Below are 20985 nucleotides of genomic sequence, written 5' to 3'. Positions count from 1 at the left end.
ACTAGGTTGGGATCGCATCTGGACTGGAGGAGGTTGCCAATGCAAGAGAGGAGCATGTCGAGATCCCTTCACCGGCAACAATTGTCCTCTGAACCTACACCAATCTACAGCAGCAAGGAAAGCCCACTTTCGCCTCTTTTTTTCATATCATTTGACTTATGTTCTTCCTGTTGATGGATGGTACCATAGATTTATAGGATTCAAGAATGGTTGCGGATTTTAAAGGATAGCTCATTGTCCTTGTAATCACTGGAATGTTTACAAATGTTTACAAATGTCTATCATGCAACAAAAATAGATGGCCAGGAGCTAGCAATCAAATTCTATAAAACCTCTGTCCTTGTCTTGAAGTAAGATTCGATTCTTTACACTTGTTTGTTGCTCCCTATAGATTCTTGTTGAAACATATTGCAGTACTGTGTCATGTGATATGCTCTATCCTTTTCGCACTTGTTAAAATAATTGTTCTAAAATGGTTTGAATGACATTTGTTTATTGCAGGGATAGAGACAGATGTGTTCAAGGAGATTATCGTTTTAGATATGGTTACTGCAAGCATAAGCCCCGGAAAATGGTTAAAACCTGGGCTGAAAAGGAAATGAGAAATCTTAAATGGTGGGATATATTTTTCATACCTTATTCATAATTTCATATTGCTGTTACTAAAATATCTATGATTAATTTCAGGCATTTGTAGAATCATTAGGAATGAATTTTCTTGCGAATTATGGTAAGGAATCCATCTATGTGGATAGAACTTTCTTAAATATGTCATCAGAAATCAAGAAAAAAGTAACCAGGAACTTCACACTTTTAGAGGCCCTTTTTCTTCCTAGTTTCTCTGAAGTGGCGATGGGGAAGCGGCCCTCGATCGTTGCCATGGTCCTCTCTCGGCGGGTAAGGAACAACGGCGGCGAGGAACTTGCCCAACTCCCGCACCGGAATACATATGTCAGTATCAATAATCACTGACAAATATATTACCCTTGGATCATCTCAAATTTTAGTGGCCCTATGTCTTTTCACCATCATGCTAAATTTTTTGGTATATTTGCATATTTATCTAGCTGCTTTCTTAGTGCCTTACATCTATTAGTGTTGTCTCAGCTGTCTTGTCCTTTTTCTTGCTGTAAAATATAACTGGCAAATTGGTAAGATGGCTCGAACATCCTTTCAATAAAATATAACTGACAAATTGATAAGATGGCTCGAACATCCTTTCAATTGTTTCTAAATCTTCAATGACTATTAGTCTTCGTTGGGTTTCCTTATGCAATATTTATCATTTTTGATTCCTTGTATGAATCCTTTATTTATTTTTTGTACGGTTGGGTCAATCCATTTTTAGAATGAACGTGCATATCATGGTTGTGAATTTATTTGACTGGAAGGATAATATGATATTAAAATGTATATTTAACAAGAGGTTATGGAGTGTGAGAGGATGTATAGCTCAGACTTAGCATGGCTTCTTGTTTAACGAAGTCTTGATTTGTTTGCTTTATTTTGCCACTACAAAAACTTGTCTTCCTACCCGCCACAACGAGAAGGTTCAACAAAGCCTCACTACAATTCTGTGCTTGGAAAATGATTTTAAACTTCCAATTTTCCAGAACAGTGAGAAGGGCAATAAGGCTGCACTTTATTCATATGTTGTAAATGAAACATATATAGAGGATGTTTGATATGGATTCAATAGGCATGTTGATTCATGAAGATTGGTAATTCCAATTACTTGTAAGAGTAAGGAATTAGTTGTTATCCATTACATGTAAAATTTGAAACTTTCAATAAATTTATCATATACTTTGTTAGGATTTCTGATGTTTGACATATCATTTGTTATTTTAGACGTGCGTTGCACGTGCATGCTAACTAGTAAGCGGAGAAGGAAGGCAATTGCCGTGGCGAGAGACAATAAGAAAAGTCAAATAAATGTTTTGCCATCAGAAAAATAATCCTCTAAAGCCAGTTTTCAGAGGTGCTTTTTTTAAGGAGAATGTTGTTTCTTTTCTTGTTGCATTTAGGGGTGTTCGGCTACTGGGCTCGAAATCACTAGATTCTGGGCCCTCCAGATCTTCAGTGTCCAGCCCAGTTCTGGGCCCTCCTAATCTTCTACTATGTCACTTCACACGGCCTGCATCCAGCCCACTTCACACTTCCCGAGGGTCCTCTCAGGCTCCGGCCGCTGCCGATTGAAGAACCCATCGCCATCTAGGAGGCCGCCATGGGAATTGGGGAAACTTGACTGCGAGCAGCAGGAGACCACCGAGATCCACCTCCCCTGGAACCGCCTCTTGTTGGATGGCCGGAGACGGGAGGGCCGCTGACTCCCATGGGCCATGGCTAGTAGGGAAAAAAATCATGGGGGAAGGATGCTGCGCTGCTGAGAGGGATTCATATGATGAGACACTGTTCCTAGTTTATGATTCATTTGGGAAAAAATCATGGGGCAAGCGCGGCGAGCGGCAGGGGGAGCGGCGCGGCACGACGGGGCGAGTACGGCGAGCGGCGGGGGGAGTGGCGGGGCGGCCTGGCGAGCGACGCGGGCCGGCGAGCGAGGCGAGCGACGGGGCGAGCAGGCGGAGGGCGGCGGGCGGGGCGAGCGGGCGGGGCGAGCAGGGGAGAGGCGGCGGGCGGGGCGAGCAGGCGGAGGGCGGGGCTGAGCAGGGGAGAGGCGGAACAGGCGACGTGCGGGGCGAGCAGGCGGAGGGCGGGGCTGAGCGGGGGAGAGGCGGCGGGCGGGGCGAGCAGGCAACGGGCGGGGCGAGCGGGCGGGTGCGGAGAGGGGAGGGGAGGAGGCGGACGGGGAGGGGGAGTTGGACGCGGAGGCGGACGGGGAGGGGGAGGTAGGAGGAGGTGGAGCACGGTCAGCCTTTGTTAATTTGGTAACTGCACACCGTCGGATTGAATGGATGGTGGAAGACCGTTAGATTGTAATTTGTTGACTAATTGTGTGGTGATGATTGATGTTTGTTTTTATGGTGGTAATAGTTGTGTGTATTTAGAGAAGTTTTCGTTTGATCTTTTATTAGTAGTATAGATTTAGGGGTGTCCGGCTACTGGGCTGGAAATCACTAGATTCTGGGCCCTCCAGATCGTCAGTTCCAGCCCAGTTCTGGGCTCTCCTAATCTTCTATGTCACTTCACACGGCCTGCATCCAGCCCACTGCACACATCCCCATCGCATCGCGTCATTGAGGCCGAGATGAGCAGCCGCCGCCGCTCGTCGTCGGCGGCGCCGCTGGAGGACGAAAACCTACTCCCTGAGATCCTCCTCCGCCTCCCGCCGCAACCATCCTCCCTCCCACGCGCCTCCCTCGTCTGCAAGCGCTGGCGCAGCGTCGCCTCCGACCCCGGCTTCCTCCGCCGCTTCCGCATCCACCACCGCCGCAGCCCTCCCCTCCTCGGCTGCTTCGTCCAGGACGATGAGCATCACGCCATCTCCTTCCTACCTACATCGGAGCCCCCCAACCGTGTCCCGCCCGGCCGTTTCTCCTTGCAGTTCAAACCCGGCAGCCGATTCACGCTACTCGACTGCCGCCATGGACTCGTACTCGTACTCATGTCCCACGAGATGCGCCACCAGTTCGTCGTCTGGGACCCCGTCACCGGCGACAAGCGCCGCCTATCCTATCCCCCTCGGTTCGATCCGAGGACGACCCTCGTCAACGGGGCGGTGCTTCGTGCTGCGGGGGACGCCCAACACTTCCAGGTAGTCTTTTTAGCAGCACGCAACTACGGCATAGCATCGGCGGTCGCTTGTGTTTACTCGTCGGAGACCGGCGTATGGGGTAACCTCGTTTCGGTACCAATTTCATCCGAGTCCGAACGTGGATCCGCCTTTGATCAGATACTATCTGTCATAGCAGTTTCTAGGCAGCCCGCTGTGCTGGTTGGAGATTCCATTTACTGGATTCTTACCTGTTCATCAGGCATCCTTGAGTTTAATTTTGAAATGCAGAGCCTAGCTGTTATACCGATGCCAAATGTGAATAGAGATCACTTCATCAAATTTATAAGGGCAGATAGTGGTGGTCTGGGTTTCCTCGACATGTCAAGCTTCACCGTGCAGTTATGGGAGCGGACCACCGATTGCAATGGTGTTGCTCCGTGGAGGTTGAGAAGAACTATTGAACTGGCCAAATTACTTCCCCTGAATCCAAAGAAGGACAACATAATGATAGAAGCGTTTGCTGAGGAAAATAATATGGTGTTCCTGTCGACATTGAACAACATCTATGTGCTCCATCTTCAGTCATTGGAGTTGAAAAAAATACCCAAAACCGACAGCGGATCTCGGTACCATCCATACGAAAGTGTCTATAATGCAGGTAATAACATGCTTTTTCAATGCATGCATGGTAAAAACTAGTTATTTTTGGAGAATCGGTTGACTGAATGTTGTTCACATCCTTTGGTACTAAGCTAACAATTCTAAGTAGTGTCTTATCAATTATTTATATTGCTCCTTCATTATCTTTAAATTACATAGCGATACTACTCTATAGTGTTTTATCTCGATGCTTCTGTGCTGGCATTCTATTTAATAGTACTAGTTCTGAGCTAGAAAATATATCCTTTTTAGCAGTATATACTTCAGTTTATGTCACCAAGTGACGGGCTGTCATTCTTCTACTGGCGTGGTTTTTGTGATTGAAGCAGAGGGGGTTGGGTATCTTCTTTGTCGAAAGTTATGTAGCAACGTTGTTTCGAACATTCTAACATTATTATTACTATTATTGTCACTACCACTGGACTATGTGATGCAAATCTATCAGAGTTTCTGTCTGCCCAATTTAGCATATGAATATCCATAGCACAAAACAGTTAAAACCAAGATTAGAAAATTATATGTGTATAATAATTGGACTAGATGTTATTGTGGCCTGCCTATTCACATATGCAAGAACTTTATATGATAGTGCTAGTGCATGGCTCCAGTGCAGTTTTTTTCCTCAAGCTAGATGCATAACAGTTGGAAGATGAAGACAACTGCATGAAAAACTATAATGTTGAATGTGTATAGCTCAATCCGTACAGGTGGAAGCTTAGTGCTAGTTACATTTCTGTCATTTTATATTCTTATCCCTGCTGATCTTTTAATATCCATACATCCATAACAGTGACTTGGTTTAAACTGTATGAAACAATTGTTCATTTTATCACTTAGAGGAGAGTCCTGCTATGAGTGGCAAGTCCATTGGCACCAGTATTTTGAAAAGCTGAGTTCATTTCATATTTTCAGCCTATATTCATTTACAGATAATCTTGATCTGAGCTGTCATGATCACTTCTGATTCTAGGATTTATAGTGTGAGCATATTTATTGTGTTTGATATGGTGTGAAAGAAGCTTAAAATAATTTCAGACTAGCCAATAGTCTGAGGCTGCACGTTCTTCATTCCTAATGTTGTTTCAGTTTTCAACCCTGTGATTATTTTTCCTTCCTAAAACTATACCCATAGGTTTATCTGAATATCTCCTTGATGCCTTCTCATATCTGCTTGTTTTTTTTGGAATATCATTGATTATTTGACTTCTTATCCTTCTGGATACAGATGTTGGCGGGGAACATGGTCGAGCTGAACTTTTTGCACAATGCATAGGATGACCGGCTGGTCTGATACGCTATCATGATGTATTGGTTGATCAGGTAAGCTTATGTTCTGCCTGTAAGTTGAGGTATCTAAAATGTAATTTTTGCTGTAGAAGATTCTACTTCCCTTTTTACAAGCACCAAATGGAAAGAGAGGACTCCAAGATTCTCTATATGACCTTTGCTAAACTGTTGCTCACCTGGCTACATCCTGTCATGCTCTCATGGCAGTCTGCTTCTTGGATCTTTTCTGTATGTCTTGATTCGTCATCCCTTCCCTAGAAGCTTTCAATTCCCTTTGGCATGCGTTCACCCAGCTACTGGATTTACTCTTTCGCCTTCCCTCCCTTCTGTCATACTGCCTTGTTGCCAGCTTACTTCCTCCTTAGTACTCCCATTTCTCAGATTGTGCGAGTGCTTCTCACTCTAGCGTCTCAGATGACCCGATGACATGGGATCCTTCCTCATTCCCTATTTTTGCAAATGTTCGTGCCTGCTCATATATGAGAATGCTGGTATAATAAATTCCAGCAGAATGAAATACCTTTTTTAGTGTGTTCTGTGGGTATTTCTGCGACAAGTATTACGGATCGGAAGGAATACTATTTATCGTTTTGCTTGCGGCTATAAAAGTTATACGGACAGTGAAGATATTCTTAGGTTGTTCGCTTAAAGGTTTCCTTGTCATAAAGTTTTATTGATTTCTCTCTCATATGTAATTGATCATTTAGTCATTAGCCTATATCATAATTCGTCTTATCCAAACTAAATGTTGCAATGGTTTCTCTCCAGTCCAATCCCTTCCTACTTTTATTCTAAAGCTGACTTCTGATCCTACAACAAAGTTAAAAGATACCACTATGACAGATACTGTAACCATCAAATTACCATTAATCAATTGCTTCAGGAGGAGATGATCTGGAGGAAACACATCTCCTTCAACCTCCCGTAGGACGATCTTATCATGGACAAGGACATGAACTCTTGTGAGAGATCCCGAAAGGAGCTTAGATTTGTCGTTGTCGCATTCCAGACTGGAGTATCACCAAAGAACTAGCCAGGGATAGGGATGCTTGGAAGCTAGCTATCCATGTGCCAGAACTATGAGTTGGTTGTGAGATTTTAGGGGTCTCAGCTCTAGCCTACCCCAACTTGTTTGGGATTAAAGGCTTTGTTGTTATTGTTGATACCACATGAAGATTTTAATTTTTAGTGGAATCTTCACCTTCCAAATTTTCTTGCTACTACTCATCGGTACCTCAGAATGCGTGAGCGCATGGTACATAGTCTATTGTGAAAGACCCTGATGTAGTAAGGTTCCAGCGAAACACATCCCGGCCTTGTGACAGGCTAATCTAATCCAGACGGAATAACAGATTATGCCATGACATAAGTCGGGGGCCAATCAAATCACGCCTGAATGAAATATTCGGCGCGAATGATTGAGCACCTGCATAATAGTATTATCCTTATCACGATTAATGCTATACAAGGTTGGATACTGTTCTTTGCCAGATGTCTTCCCAGAAACGGATCTCCGACCGTCCTTCATCGTAAAGACCCAAACCGAAAGAGATGACATGCATGTAGCTTCTACTGAGATCACATCAAGAAATTCCTTTTAAAGGAACACAATGCTGCATTCCATTAAAGTGCAACGCTAGACATATTGCCTGCGCACAGGTTCAGTAGAAACTGAGGTACATGACCAACCCAAAAAACCTCACACATACAAAAAAAATTACATTGTCATATGCAACACACAACGAAGATTTAATTTCCTTAAATAGGACTCCTAGTTTCGAAAGATCATAACCTCACACATACAAAAAATATATGTGGCAACTGTGATTTTATAAGCACCTACAAGCTTTATGAGACCACATGACAACTTAGTAGAATAAAAATGACAAGCACATCAAAACATTTTTGGACTGCATTTATAACCATCGACAATCTTTGCACGAAACGACATGAAAAATATGGAAATTAAGTTACTTTTATTGGGCAAGTAAGTGGTTAATAATATAGCAAGTGAGTGGAACAATGTGGCAATGACGGAAAGAAAAAAAGTTTGTCGAAACATGTCGACATGGGATCTAGTTTCGAAGATCTTGTCATGACAAAGTCAACGGTGAAAACAGATCATCGATTAAATTAACGGTTTTAAAAATAAAACTTTTTGAATTTTAAGCATTAGACAGAATCTTTACGTCTATTTAGGTACATGTGCATACGAGCCGTCGCATGGGAGCACCAGCAGCGGCGCCGCTGCATAATTGAATCCTATAATGTTTGCTAATATTTACTCATGGTTGCCATTGTTATCTGTGCCCTCATGCTTCAGGATCGACTCCTAGTTGCTTGTGTATTTGTTTATTATTCTGTTCAATATTCTTTTCCTCTTATTTTTTGTAGGAGGATATTTCTTTCATTCTGAATTTACATCCATGATAATGATAATTTACTCTCTTTTGCAGGAGCTTTAGGCTCAAGGAGTTGGAAGAAGGGAACACTTCATCTTTGTAGCTAATTATATACTCCTTCCGTCCCAAAATAAGTGAATCAAAAATGACTTAGTTTTTACTAAATTTAGTATAAAGTTAAGTCACTTTTGATTCACATATTTCGGGGTCGAGGGAGTACTTCATAGCAACAATTTTGTAATTGTTCTAAATTCCTGGATGATGTAAACTATGGCATGATTGTAATATATATAATATACTCATTTTGGTCATCATTTGTGAAAAATTGTGTGATTGGGGCTCAGTTGACCAAAATATTGCTTATTTATTGCCGATACGTCAGAAATGAAACAAATACTATTAGGGCCCTAAAAAGGCCACGAATCAAACAATTAAAAAATGAGCAAAATCGCTAAAAAAATCAATTGTGAAAAGGTGAAGGTTAAGAAAATAAAAATACATAGGCCCAAAAAAGAAATAGATCACGAAAAGTCCACGACCCATGAATAAAAAGGCTAAATTGTTGGGCCTGGCCCATGTAGCTAAACAAATTGTAAGAAAAAAACAATAAATATGCTGAATTAATGGGCTTGACCCGTATAGACACCAAACTGGACCGGGCCTATTCTAATAAACGACCTTATCATTTGGTCGTAATTTTGCCATGTCAGCTTGCCACGTTGGATCCGACATGGTGTGGGCAGGTTGCCAATGACCAAAAAATTGGTCGTAGAAACAACGACCTTTCATTTTTGTCGTCAAAGTTCATTAGAGATGGACAATTTTTGACCAACTGTTTTTGGTCGCAAAAAGGTCACAAATGGAAAACAGCGAGCGACCATTTAGTGACAAATATTGAAGGTCAAAAGTTAGCATTTTTCTTGTAGTGCTAGCCAGGCCATGTTCGAGAGGAGGCGATCGTGGGTGCGTGACTAACAAAACTGCACCCACGTACGCTACTGCTACTCTACGGTACAAGTACATACACAACGCATGAGGTTTAACATCGAGGATGCTGTCACCATCATGTCATGTTTGCTTAAGCAGACTGGTTTCTCAATCCACCCCCAATCCTAAAACCAATTGCCTTATCGAAGAAGGATCTGAAGTTTCTTTATTTAGTGCTGCCATCGCCATTGCCAAAGGCAAGACGATGAACGACCAAAAACCTAAGCTACTAGGGTCTAACCTAAAGCTACATGATCCACACGTATAGATCTGCTTAACCCATCACCATTGACGACTGAGAGGAGCCGCTGGAGAAAAGCGGCCAATGGATTCTCCTAGCGGCGGCTACAATTATTTTTATGACTTTACACTTCTCATCAACTGACTGTTCAATCCAACAAGTTCAGATTGCTTTTGAGGATTCCTGGAGCGAAGGTCGCTTCTATGAATGGGCCAAAGCAGCTTCAGATTTTTCAGCTCCCTCTTCGTTTACTTACAATAGGGAAAAGTATGAATGAGAGTGGTGCGAACGAGTCCTTTGGAGTATGGATGTGTTATCCTTTTGTTCCCCTCTTTGGACTCCTTCCTATTGGATTGTCAATCCAATTTTTAAGATTTCAGTCCAATTTTACTCGGAAACCGTTTTTCTTCAATTTTCGAAGCATTTCAATTGAAAAAAAGCGACCAACACAGTTTATTTGAACTGATTTCCTACACAATTTCCTAGGACTTAGCTAGAGCAACTCCTAAAAAAAATCCTAAAGAAATTGAGTTGAGATGCTTTCCTACACTCCAATTCTATAGGATTTTTTTAGCAAGAACAGAGTCCTCAGATTTTATTTTATTTTTGTCTACGCGATAACAACATCATGCAATCAATAAACCTGGAATGGCAAGTGACTCTTAATGAAAGATTGGAATTCCCTTCCAAGAAAAGAAAAAGGAAGAGGAACACAAAAGAAAGCGTGCTGTTCTGTCTGATGAGTTCCCGATCAGTAGTTGTATACTCTTCATAATTTCTAGAAACCTTGAAGATGGTGTGTTTATACATGACTGAGTAACAAAGTACATCCAGAAGTTTGTGAAGTTTCACCACAAAACAAACATTCAAGGATATACAATATATACACATTAGAAAGAAGCAAAATATTAAACTACAATGTAGCCAAGTAGTACATATCTATTACCAGAATGGCAGCTCCAATGCATCAGGCCTGCTACTGCTTCTCATTGCAGGACAGTTGCCCAAAGGCGTCCCTGATCGCCGCTATGGCCGCCAGGTACTTGCTCCTCTGTTCAAGGTACCGCCCTTCTCTCACCAATCGCTGCGCTGTGTCGTCTAACCCGAGCAACCACTGCTGTTCTGAACGGTCTTCGACAAACAACCGAGCCACGACTAAGGAGAAAGACTCCGGGGAATGCATCCTGCTGAGCTGCCTAGCCTGATGGTCTACCACTAGTTTCCAGTTGAGCTTGTCTGAAAGCATTGTCACGTTCTTCAGGTGCCCTTCCACCTGCTGCATCAGGCACCCCAGGTTACTTGAATCGGGCGAGTCTCTGTCAGTCAGTACCTGAATTCTTGCGATGACATAGGGCTTTGTTCTGACGACCTCCAGGACACGGAACCGGTCTCCGCCGACGCAGGTCAGGAAGAAGCGGTCATCGACGAGCTTGTCGCACTCGACGACATGGACCATGCATCCAACATCGGCCATCCTACTACTATCATCTTCCCTGCCGGAGTAGATGATACCAAAGCTGAGGCGTTCCTGGAGCAGTAGTGTGTGCATCATGATGCGGTATCTGAACTCAACCGTCTGCAGCTGCAGCGTCTGGCCAGGGAAAACGACCGACTGGTGGAGGACTATGGGGATCTCAGTAGTCTGATGATCCTGACGGGACTGGACAACATCGTCGACGCAGCCGTGCGGATTGGCTCTGCATTTCAGTACTGGTGAACTGTGGAGGCGATTCTTCGTGGCGATTCTTGCTTGCGGTCTTGAGTGAGGTTTTGGGTGATAGCAATAAGACTTGGGGTTGGAGGGAGTGAAACTGCAGCTGTCTGGCCTTGCTAAACTGGATGGAACTTGCAGAGTCTTAAAGGCCATATATTTAAAGTCCTGTTCCGGTGATGAGCCTGTTTAGAGATACCCAAAGACAAAGAAAGTGATGTGTTCAGTAACCTTCTGAATATGATTGTCCTGTATCCTTTTATTTGGCTGCTGAGCGGTCTTGGAACATTAATAAGCAACGAAAGTCAATTGCAGACATACTAAACTCATGCAACAGCTAAACGAAAATCAAATCGACGCGCTAAGAAAATTGCTTACACTCTCATAATACCTTTTCTGAGAAGGCATTAACACTCCCATAATTGCAGTGAAATAGCTCTGTATCAGCCACCAGAGAGTTGTGTAAAAGCTTCTACTGTTTCCAAAGAAAATCGGTCACTATGGATAGTACATACAAATACGAATCATCCGAGGCAAGTTGGTGGTGGTGATCCTGGCAGCTGTAACCAGAGTTGTAGACTGGCTTGTAATCGAACCGAGGCAAAGTTCTCCCAAATACTATTTCCCAGCAGAAGATAAGCGAAGAACAAAAACTAGTACGAATATTAACCCTGGCTCTCAGAGACGCGGTTCTTGGCACCAGTCTGACGGACCAGATGTGAGTGAGCGAGAAGATCCGCTCGAGAAAGAAGGCGATGGGGGGGATGGATAAGACGAGGAGAAGCCGCCGGATCATATCCTCATATCATGTGGCCAACTAACAAGGCAAAAAAAAAAGGCGAGCGATCAACGTGAATGAAGGGAGGGATGCAGCGCCGCCGTGTACCTTTGTTTGGGCTGGAAAATTTCCAGGTGGAGCAGAGGAGGCCAGCGGATCGGAGTGGCGGTCGGAGAGGGGGCAGGGGAGGCGGCCGGCAGAGGGCGGGCGGGGGAAGAGGATAGAGTGATAGAGCCTAGCACTTATACCAACTGATGAATATATATATATATATATATGGCGTTTTATAAGTGGATGGACTGCGAAAGCCCATCAGATCTAACCGATCTACCGGTTGGTGGTGGGCCCCACGCCATACCCACTGCCGCCTGGTCCGGTTTTTATATTTGGAGATGATTGAATTGAGATTGAGATTGAGATTGAGATTGATGCTGCCGAAATGCGTGCTTATATCACCGATTTCTTATCACGTAGTATAGCAGAGTATTAGTATAGTATAGTAATAGTACTCCAACGCAACAGACAAGGCCGAGTAGGTAGACGAACAGCGGGCGGGCCGCACCTTGTTTGCACCGTACAGCTCTTTCTCTTGTGGATAAGGAGGGGTGGGGAGGGTGGATCTGGACCCAAGTGGAGTCTCCTCGTCGAGACATGATTAGCCAATCTTTACCTATTAATAAAGCAAATATTGTTTCTGCCGTACGTCATTCAAATTGTCTCTAAAGTTGATTAAAATTACCTACCAATGCCACCTATAAGTCACAGAAAACGTTTAAAACAGAAAAATCTTCGGACTGGGCCGGCCCATGTAGGCGTGTCCTATATTACGCTCTGGGCATTGGAAAAAGATGCAGCGCACCTCTTTTGGCCGGCCTATGCGTGGGCGCCTGTTTTTTAGTTTAGTTTTTTATTTTTATTTTCCATTTCATTTTGTTTTTCTACTTTAAATAATTTAAAACTTCAAATAACTTTTCTCAATTTTAAGAAACTGAGAATTTCGAAATAAAATATTTAAAAAAAATAATAGTTTTGAGAATTCAAAAACTACTCAGGAGTTTTGAAAAATGTTTGCATATGCAAAAAAATGTTTAAATTTTGAGAAAATGTCCATAAAATAAAAAAGTCAATGATTTTCAACAAAAGTCCGTGTAAAAATCTTAAAAACAATTCGAGCCTCTGTTTTTAGTCTCATTTTTTATTTTCATTTTTCTGTTCCATTTTTTAATTTAAATAATTTAGAACTTTAAAAAATTTATGCAATTTATAAAACTTAGAATTTTGAAATAAAAGTTTGAAGAAAACATAAAATGTTTGTAAATTCAAAAAATGCTTGAGATTTTTGTAAAAATATTCGCATATTCAGAAAAATGTTCATAATTTTTAGAACAATGTTGGTGAAAATAATAAAATTCCATGATTTTGAAAAAGAAGTTTGGGTATAATTTTTTGAGTGCAATTGAAAAAGATGTTTGCTAATTTAAAAAATGTTCATGCATTTTAAGAAATGTGCTAAAATTTTAAAGACATAATATGTCCAGCACCATTGAAAATTATAATTGTTTCTCCCGTTGCAACGCACAAGCCCTTTTGCTAGTAATATTCGCACACGCACACGCCTTATTAATCCTTCTCAACCATCCACCGCGCGCGTGCATGGCTGCAACAAGAAACCGGCTTGGGATTCTCGGTTCGGCTAGTAGCAACAAGATGACACTTCCCGTAAACACTCCCCTCAACTTACGCCGCCTCGTTTGACACGTCATAGCACAAGAATTCCATCACATATAAGATTCTTATTACATAGAAATCAAAATGTATTCATTGTATTTTTCGTTTGGAGCAATGGATCCTTGTTCTTGCGTAGAACTGGTTCATGCTCTTCGCATTTTAAAGGAAGAAAAATCGTTAGCTAAATATGGTTTGACTGCTTTTTTAAGGTTTAAATCCTGTCGTACGTATTGTGTGTTTGCCCACCTCTTAGTTTTGTATAGTTGAATTCGTGACTCATCTTATCATATATATACGTGTGATTGCATTTAACAAATAAATCGTGCAATTTCATCATCATATGTACTATCAGTTTTTAGGTTTCAACCCTAGTTTTCGCTCACCCGTCACCGTCGCCGCGCCTCGCCCCGATCACGCCGTCGCCGCTGCCGCTGCCGCTCCACCCGTCGCCGCCGTCGCGCCTCTCTCCCGTCGCACCGTCGTCGCCGCCGCCGAGCCTCTCACCCGTCGCGCCGTCGCCACCGCCGCTCCACCCGCCGCCGTCGCCATCGCGCCTCTCTCCTGTCGTGTCGCTGCCGCCGCCGCTCCACCCGTCGCCGCCGCCGCGCCTCTCTCTCGTCGCGCCGCCGCCGCCGCCGCCCCTCTCACCCGTCGTGTCGTTGCCGCCACTGCACATCTCTCTAGTCGCACCGCTGCATCTCCACCCGCCACCGTCGTTGCCGCATCTACACCCGCCGCCGCCGCTGCCCCTGCTACCGCGCGTCGCGTCTCCACCTCTTCTTTTGTCGCTGCTGCAGCGCCTCCCCCGCATCGCCGCCGCCCCTCTCACCCGTCGTGTTGTCGCCGCCACTGCACATCTCTCTAGTCGCACCGCCGCATCTCCACCCGCCGCCGCTCCACCCGTCGCCGCCGTCGCGCCTCTCTCTCGTCGTGCCGCCGCCGCCACCGCCCCTCTCACCCGTCGTGTCGTTGCCGCCACTGCACATCTCTCTAGGCGCACCGCTGCATCTCCACCCGCCGCCGTCGTTGCCGCATCTACACCCGCCGCCGCCGCTGCCCCTGCTACCGCGCGTCGCGTCTCCACCTCTTCTTTTGTCGCTGCTGCATCGCCTCCCCCGCATCGCCGCCGCCCCTCTCACCCGTCGTGTTGTCGCCGCCACTGCACATCTCTCTAGTCGCACCGCCGCATCTCCACCCGCCGCCGTCGTCGCCGCATCTACACCCGCCGCCGCCGCTGCCCCTGCTACCGCGCGTCGCGTCTCCACCTCTTCTTTTGTCGCTGCTGCAGCGCCTCCCCCGCATCGCCGCCGCCCTCCTCATGTCGTCCACGACTAGTTCCAACCCGTTCGCCGATGCCAACCCTCCCGACGCCGCCCACATCCGCAATCTCAACTTCCACGAGCGGATTCCCGTCTGTCTTGACCAGACCGACTCCTCCTGTTACCCTTGGAAGACCTACTTCTCCCTTGTGTTCCGGGAGTACAACCTCCTCGACCACGTGGATGGCTCCGTCAGCACCAGCCTCGTGCCCAACCATCATGAGTGGTACGCCATCGACGCCATGCTCATCCGCTGGTTCTTCCTCACCATCTCGTCCGACCAATTCCATACGGCCGTGCACGACGATGACGATGCCTGCACCGTCTGGACCAAACTGAACGGGTTCTTCATCGACAATCGCCTTCAACGTCGCATTTTTGTGCAGCAAGAGTTCTTTGGGTGCCACCAGTACAACTCCTCCGTCCACAAGGACTTCGGCAACGCCGCGGCCAACCTCTCCCTCATAGCCAAGCCCTCCTTCGCCAAGTTCGTGGCCTATCTCCGACTGAAGGAATGCTGGATGAAGCAGGTCAACAATCGGTCCATGCACGTCGCTCTCGCCGCCGGCACCACCCGCGGCGGCCCTCCTCCACCGTCGGCTGCTTCCCAACAGCAATGGGCTCCGGCGCCCTCGTAGGAACCTCCGCTGCTGCCCCTGCTGCATGCAGCCTCCCACGAGCCCTCTCCGCCTCCCACGCCCACCAACGGGCACCGCCGCGACGCCCGGTGCGGCGGTCGTCAGCAGCAGCAGCAATAGGCGGGTGGCACCCCTCATCCACAACAATAGCAGCAGCAGCCACCCTGCCTTGGGCCGGTGGCTACAACCCCTCGACAGGCGTCGTGCACGCATAATTTATGTCGGTCCCTCGGTCCCCAGCATCGTCGTTCCTCGTGTCGTGACCCCTGGCCCATCAGGCGTACTTTGTCGCACCGTAGTCGTACGGCGGGTGTGGTCCTCCACCACCGCAGCTCGTCGGTGCCTGCAACTTTCCCATGGCGACTCCTCCACCATCACCCGAGCTACCTCGAGCACCATGGGACCCGTCGCTTCTCGCCACGCTCCACACCACGCCTTCGCCCAACACTTATACTGGTGGCGGTGATTGGTACATGGACACCGGGGCTACTGCTCACATGTTCGTGAATACTGGTAATCTTACCTCTTTCTCTCCTGTCAAGACCACCACTCGTATCACTGTTGGTGACGGCTCCACCCTCCCAATCACTCATATTGGGCACAATTCGTTTCCTTCTAATTCCACGACATTGTCCTTATCTAACATTCTTGTTTCATCCGACCTCATTAAAAATCTTGTTTTCGTTCGTTGCCTTGCTCGTGAGAATCCTGTGGCTGTTGAGTTCGACATGTTTAGTTTTTGTGTCAAGGACGCTCGAACCAGGATGGTACTCCATCGGTGTGATAGTCCCGACGAGAATATCTATTCGGTCTACCCGAAGTCCTCTTCCACCACCGCTCCAGTTTCTCTCTCCACCGGCGTCGAACTTTGGCACGCTCATCTGGGTCATCCCAATCATGTCACTCTCCGTCATATTCTTAAGAGTTTTAGATTCAGCTGTAATAAGATTGAGGATCATACTTGTCATGCATGGCAAACACGTTTGCCTTCCGTTTACTGGTCTTTTGCCATACTACAGTTAGTATGGTGTCGTCTCAACGGATTTTGATGGTGCCCTATTTAAAGTGAATGCAGCTGTTTCTAATGCATAACCCCAAAACGATAACGGCAAATCGGTAAGAGACATCATAGATCGCACCATCTCTAATAAAGTACGATTACGACGTACGCACACACCATTACGCTGTGGTGTTCCACGCGGTGTCAACTGTGAAACAATTCCACATTGTCTTAAGTGAGCACCAAACTCGAAACTCAGATATTCACCCCCACGATCAGACCGTAGGAATTTGATCTTCTTGTTACGATGATTTTCAACTTCACTCTGAAATTGCTTGAACTTTTCAAATGTTTCAGTCTTATGCTTCACCAAGTAGACATAACCATATCTACTCAAATCGTTAGTGAAGGTGAGAAAATAACGATATCCGCCGCGTGCCTCCACGCTCATCGGACCACACAAATCGGTATGTATGATTTCCAACAAGTCACTTGCGCGCTCCATTGTTCCGGAGAACAAAGTTTTAGTCATCTTGCCCATGAGGCATGGTTCGCACATGTCAAGTGAATCAAAGTCAAGTGACTCCAAAAGTCCATCGGTATGGAGTTTCTTCATGCGCTTTACACCAATATGACCTAAGCGGCAGTGCCACAAAAACATGGCGCTATCATTCTTAACTCTAACTCCTTTGGTCTCAATGTTATGTATATGTGTATTATCACTATCAAGATTCAATATGAACAATCCTCTCACATTGGGTGCATGACCATAAAAGATATTACTCATAGAAATAGAACAACTATTATTCTATGACTTAAACGAGTAACCGTCTTGCAATAAACAACATCCAGTTATAATGTTCATGCTTAACGCAGGCACTAAATAACAATTATTTAAGTTCATAACTAATCCTGATGGTAACTGAAGTGAAACTATGCCGACGGCGATTGCATCAACCTTGGAACCATTTCCCACGCGCATCGTCACTTCATCCTTGGCGAGCCTTCGCTTATTCCGTAGTTCCTGTTTCGAGTTGCAAATATGAGCAACAGAACCGGTATCGAATACCCAGGCACTACTACGAGAGCTGGTTAAGTACCCATCAATAACATGTATATCAAATATACCTGATTTTTCTTTGGCCGCCTTCTTATCAGCCAGATACTTGGGGCAGTTGCGCTTCCAGTGACCCATACCCTTGCAATAATAGCACTCCATTTCAGGCTTAGGTCCAGCTTTGGGTTTCTTCATCGGATTGGCAACAGGCTTGCCGCTCTTCTTTGAATTACCCTTCTTTCCTTTGCCATTTCTCTTGAAACTAGTGGTCTTATTCACCATCAACACTTCATGCTCTTTACGAAGTTCTGACTCTGCGACTTTCAGCATCGCGAACAACTCGCCGGGTGACTTGTTCATCCCTTGCATGTTGTAGTTCAACACAAAGCCCTTATAGCTTGGCGGTAGTGATTGAAGAATTCTGTCAGTGATAGCTTCTTGCGGGAGTTCAATCTCCAGCTCAGCTAGATGGTTTGAGTACCCAGACATTTTGAGCACATGTTCACTGACACACGAATTCTCCTCCATCTTGCAAGCATAGAATTTATCGGAGGTCTCATACCTCTCAATCTGGGCGTTCTTCTGAAAGATAAACTTCAACTCCTGGAACATCTCATATGCTCCATGACGCTCAAAGCGACGTTGAAGTCCCGGCTCTAAGCCATACAAGACTGCACATTGAACTACTGAGTAGTCCTCCTTACGTGTCAACCAAGCGTTCTAACATCTTGGTCAGCCGTAGCGGGTGGTTCATCTCCTAGCGCAGCATTAAGGACATAATCCTTCTTCCCAGCTTGCAGGAGCAACTTAAGATTACGAGCCCAGTCTACAAAGTTGCTTCCATCATCTTTCAACTTAGCTTTCTCTAGGAACGTATTAAAATTCAGGGTGACTGCCGCGTGAGCCATGATCTACAACACAAATATATTCAAAGTGGACTTAGACTATGTTCAAGATAATTAGAGTTTAACTTAATCAAATTACTTGCTAAACTGCCACTCAAAAAGTACATCTCTCTAGTCATTTGAGTGGTTCATGATCCAATTCCACTATCTCAAGTCCGATCATCACGTGACTTGAGGATAGTTTCAGTGGTAAGCATCCCTATGCTAATCATATCAACTATATGATTCATGATCGACCTTTCGGTTTCATGTGTTCCGAGGCCATGTCTGCACATGCTAGGCTCGTCAAGCTTAACCCGAGTGTTCCACGTGTGCAACTGTTTTGCACCCGTTGTATGTGAACGTTGAGTCTATCACACCCGATCATCATGTGGTGTCTCGAAACGACGAACTGTAGCAATGGTGCACAGTCGGGGAGAACACAATTTCATCTTGAAATTTTAATGAGAGATCACCTCATAATGCTACCGCCGTTCTAAGAAAATAAGGTGCAAGAAAGGATTAACATCACATGTAATTCATAAGTGACATGATATGGCCATCATCACGTGCTTCTTCATCTCCATCACCAAATCACCGGCACGATCTTCTTTGTCACCGGCGCCACACCATGATCTCCATCAACGTGTCGCCATCGGGGTTGTCGTGCTACTCATGCTATTACTACTAATGCTACATCCTAGCAATATAGTAAACGCATCTGCAAGCACAAACGTTAGTTTAAAGACAACCCTATGGCTCCTGCCGGTTGTCGTACCATAGACGTGCAAGTCGATATTAACTAGTACAACATGATCATCTCATACATCCAATATATCACATCACATCGTTGGCCATATCACATCACAAGCATACCCTGCAAAAACAAGTTAGACGTCCTCTAATTGTTGTTGCATGTTTTACGTGGTGACCATGGGTATCTAGTAGGATCGCATCTTACTTACGCAAACACCACATCGGAGATATATGAATTGCTATTTAACCTCATCCAAGGACCTCCTCGGTCAAATCCGATTCAACTAAAGTTGGAGAAACCGACACTCGCCAGTCATATTTGAGCAACGGAGTTGCTCGTAGCTATGAAACCAGTCTCTCGTAAGCATACGAGTAATGTCGGTCCGAGCCGCTTTGATCCAACAATATCGCAGAATCAAGAAAAGACTAAGGAGGGCAGCAAATCGCACATCACCGCGCACAAAAACTTTTGTGTTCTACTCGAGAAGACATCTACGCATGAACCTAGCTCATGATGCCACTGTAGGGGAACATCGCATGGGAAACAAAAAATTTCCTACACGCACGATGACCTATCATGGTGATGTCCATCTACGAGGGGGATTTCAGATCTACGTACCCTTGTAGATCGCACAACAGAAGCGTTAATAAACGCGGTTGATGTAGTGGAACGTCCTCACGTCCCTCGATACGCCCCGCGAACCGTCCCAAGAACCGTCCCGCGATCTGTCCCACGATCCGCTCCGATCTAGTGTCGAACGGACGGCACCTCCGCGTTCAGCACACGTACAACTCGATGATGATCTCGGCCTTCTTGATCCAGCAAGAGATACGGAGAGGTAGATGAGTTCTCCGGCAGCGTGACGGCGCTCCGGAGGTTGGTGGTGATCTAATCTCAGCAGGGCTCCGCCTGAGCTCCGCAGAAACGCGATCTAGAGGAAAAACCGTGGAGGTATGTGGTCGGGCTGCCATGGAAAAGTTGTCTCAAATCAGCCTTGAAACCTCCGTATATATAGGTGGGAGGGGAGGGGCCTTGCCTTGGGGCTCACGGAACCCCAAGGGGTTCGGCTGAAGGGGGGAGGAGGAGTCCTGCAATCCTAGTCCAACTAGGATTGGAAGGTGTAGTCCTTCCCTTCCTTCCCACTTCCCCTTTTTTCTCTTTGATTTTCTTATCTCCCTGCACAGGGGCCTCTTTGGGCTTGCCCACCAGCCCACTAAGGGCTGGTGCGGCACCCCTAAGGCCTATGGGCTTCCCCGGTGTTAGAGCATATATCTCCATATGTGGTTTTGGTAATTGCTGACAATTCCTATGGACTAATGGTTGCCTTAAGTTACATTTATAGGATTTGTCCATAGGCACTTCTTGAAGTCCATCTGTTGGGTTCAAGGAGTTTATATGATGACCAAGATGGTATTCAAGGTACTATCCAAAGAATGGTCATAGAGACACATGGTTGATCAAGATCTCAGACAAAGAGTAAATCAAGATGATCAACACACAAAGCGTACAAGATGTACCGAGAGGGATCAAGTGATCCCATGGTATGGTAAGCATTGTCCATTACGTGTTTGTGTACTAACCATGGTCTTCGTGAGAGTTCTATGTGGGGGTTAGGTGTGTTTCCATGGGCTTGCGTCAAAGGGAAGATCTCATACAACCCATGAAGTATGACGTCAAGTTGTGATCGTCATCAAGATTGCGATGTGCAAGTTCAAGTGGATCAACACGAAGATATCATGCTTGAAGCTTGCCGTTCATTGTGGTGGCAATGGACTTGTGAAGATATGCTGAAGAGTGGCTCACCCATAGTGAGTATGGGGGAGCAATCAACTAGTCTTCATCAAGCCAACACAATCAAGA

The 20985-nt window shown here is 45.5% G+C and overlaps 2 protein-coding genes across 4 annotated transcripts; one reads left to right on the top strand and one right to left on the bottom strand.

Annotated features, from left to right (window-relative positions):
• The first annotated feature begins 3165 nt into the window (after positions 1-3165).
• On the top strand, positions 3166-8336 carry LOC123404462. 2 transcript variants are annotated; one of them, XM_045098392.1, is made up of 4 exons: positions 3166-3715; positions 3965-4334; positions 5562-5656; positions 8080-8336. In XM_045098392.1, exons 1-3 carry the CDS (start codon positions 3209-3211, stop codon positions 5612-5614), a joined length of 930 nt encoding a protein of 309 aa, XP_044954327.1. In that variant the 5' UTR covers positions 3166-3208; the 3' UTR covers positions 5615-5656; positions 8080-8336. The 2 variants fall into 2 exon arrangements, with proteins under 2 accessions (XP_044954327.1, XP_044954328.1); XM_045098393.1 differs by lacking the exon at positions 8080-8336 and adding an exon at positions 6507-7663.
• A 1672-nt stretch (positions 8337-10008) lies between these two features.
• LOC123401369 (LON peptidase N-terminal domain and RING finger protein 2-like) lies at positions 10009-11979 on the bottom strand. 2 transcript variants are annotated; one of them, XM_045095156.1, is made up of 2 exons: positions 11851-11979; positions 10009-11149 (listed from the first exon to the last, which is right to left on the bottom strand). In XM_045095156.1, the coding sequence occupies exon 2, from the start codon at positions 11118-11120 to the stop codon at positions 10230-10232; it is 891 nt and encodes a 296-aa protein (XP_044951091.1). In that variant the 5' UTR covers positions 11121-11149; positions 11851-11979; the 3' UTR covers positions 10009-10229. The 2 variants fall into 2 exon arrangements, with proteins under 2 accessions (XP_044951091.1, XP_044951092.1); XM_045095157.1 differs by lacking the exon at positions 11851-11979 and adding an exon at positions 11356-11815.
• Between the last annotated feature and the right edge of the window lie 9006 nt (positions 11980-20985).

Source organism: Hordeum vulgare, chromosome 6H (assembly GCF_904849725.1).
Source record: "Hordeum vulgare subsp. vulgare chromosome 6H, MorexV3_pseudomolecules_assembly, whole genome shotgun sequence".
NCBI classification, from domain to species: domain Eukaryota; kingdom Viridiplantae; phylum Streptophyta; class Magnoliopsida; order Poales; family Poaceae; genus Hordeum; species Hordeum vulgare.
The sequence above is the reverse complement of the archived record's forward strand: the minus strand, read 5'-3'. Positions and strand labels throughout refer to the sequence as shown.

What these genes read in the sequence shown, in the direction of transcription:
- LOC123401369 (XM_045095156.1), bottom strand. Translation starts at nt 11,120, where the DNA reads ATGGCCTTTAAGACTCTGCAAGTTCCATCCAGTTTAGCAAGGCCAGAC.
- LOC123404462 (XM_045098392.1), top strand. Translation starts at nt 3,209, where the DNA reads ATGAGCAGCCGCCGCCGCTCGTCGTCGGCGGCGCCGCTGGAGGACGAA. An exon ending in GGGACGCCCAACACTTCCAG is followed by an intron (nt 3,716 to 3,964) that starts GTAGTCTTTTTA and finishes TTTGAAATGCAG; the next exon opens with AGCCTAGCTGTTATACCGAT. An exon ending in CGAAAGTGTCTATAATGCAG is followed by an intron (nt 4,335 to 5,561) that starts GTAATAACATGC and finishes TTCTGGATACAG; the next exon opens with ATGTTGGCGGGGAACATGGT.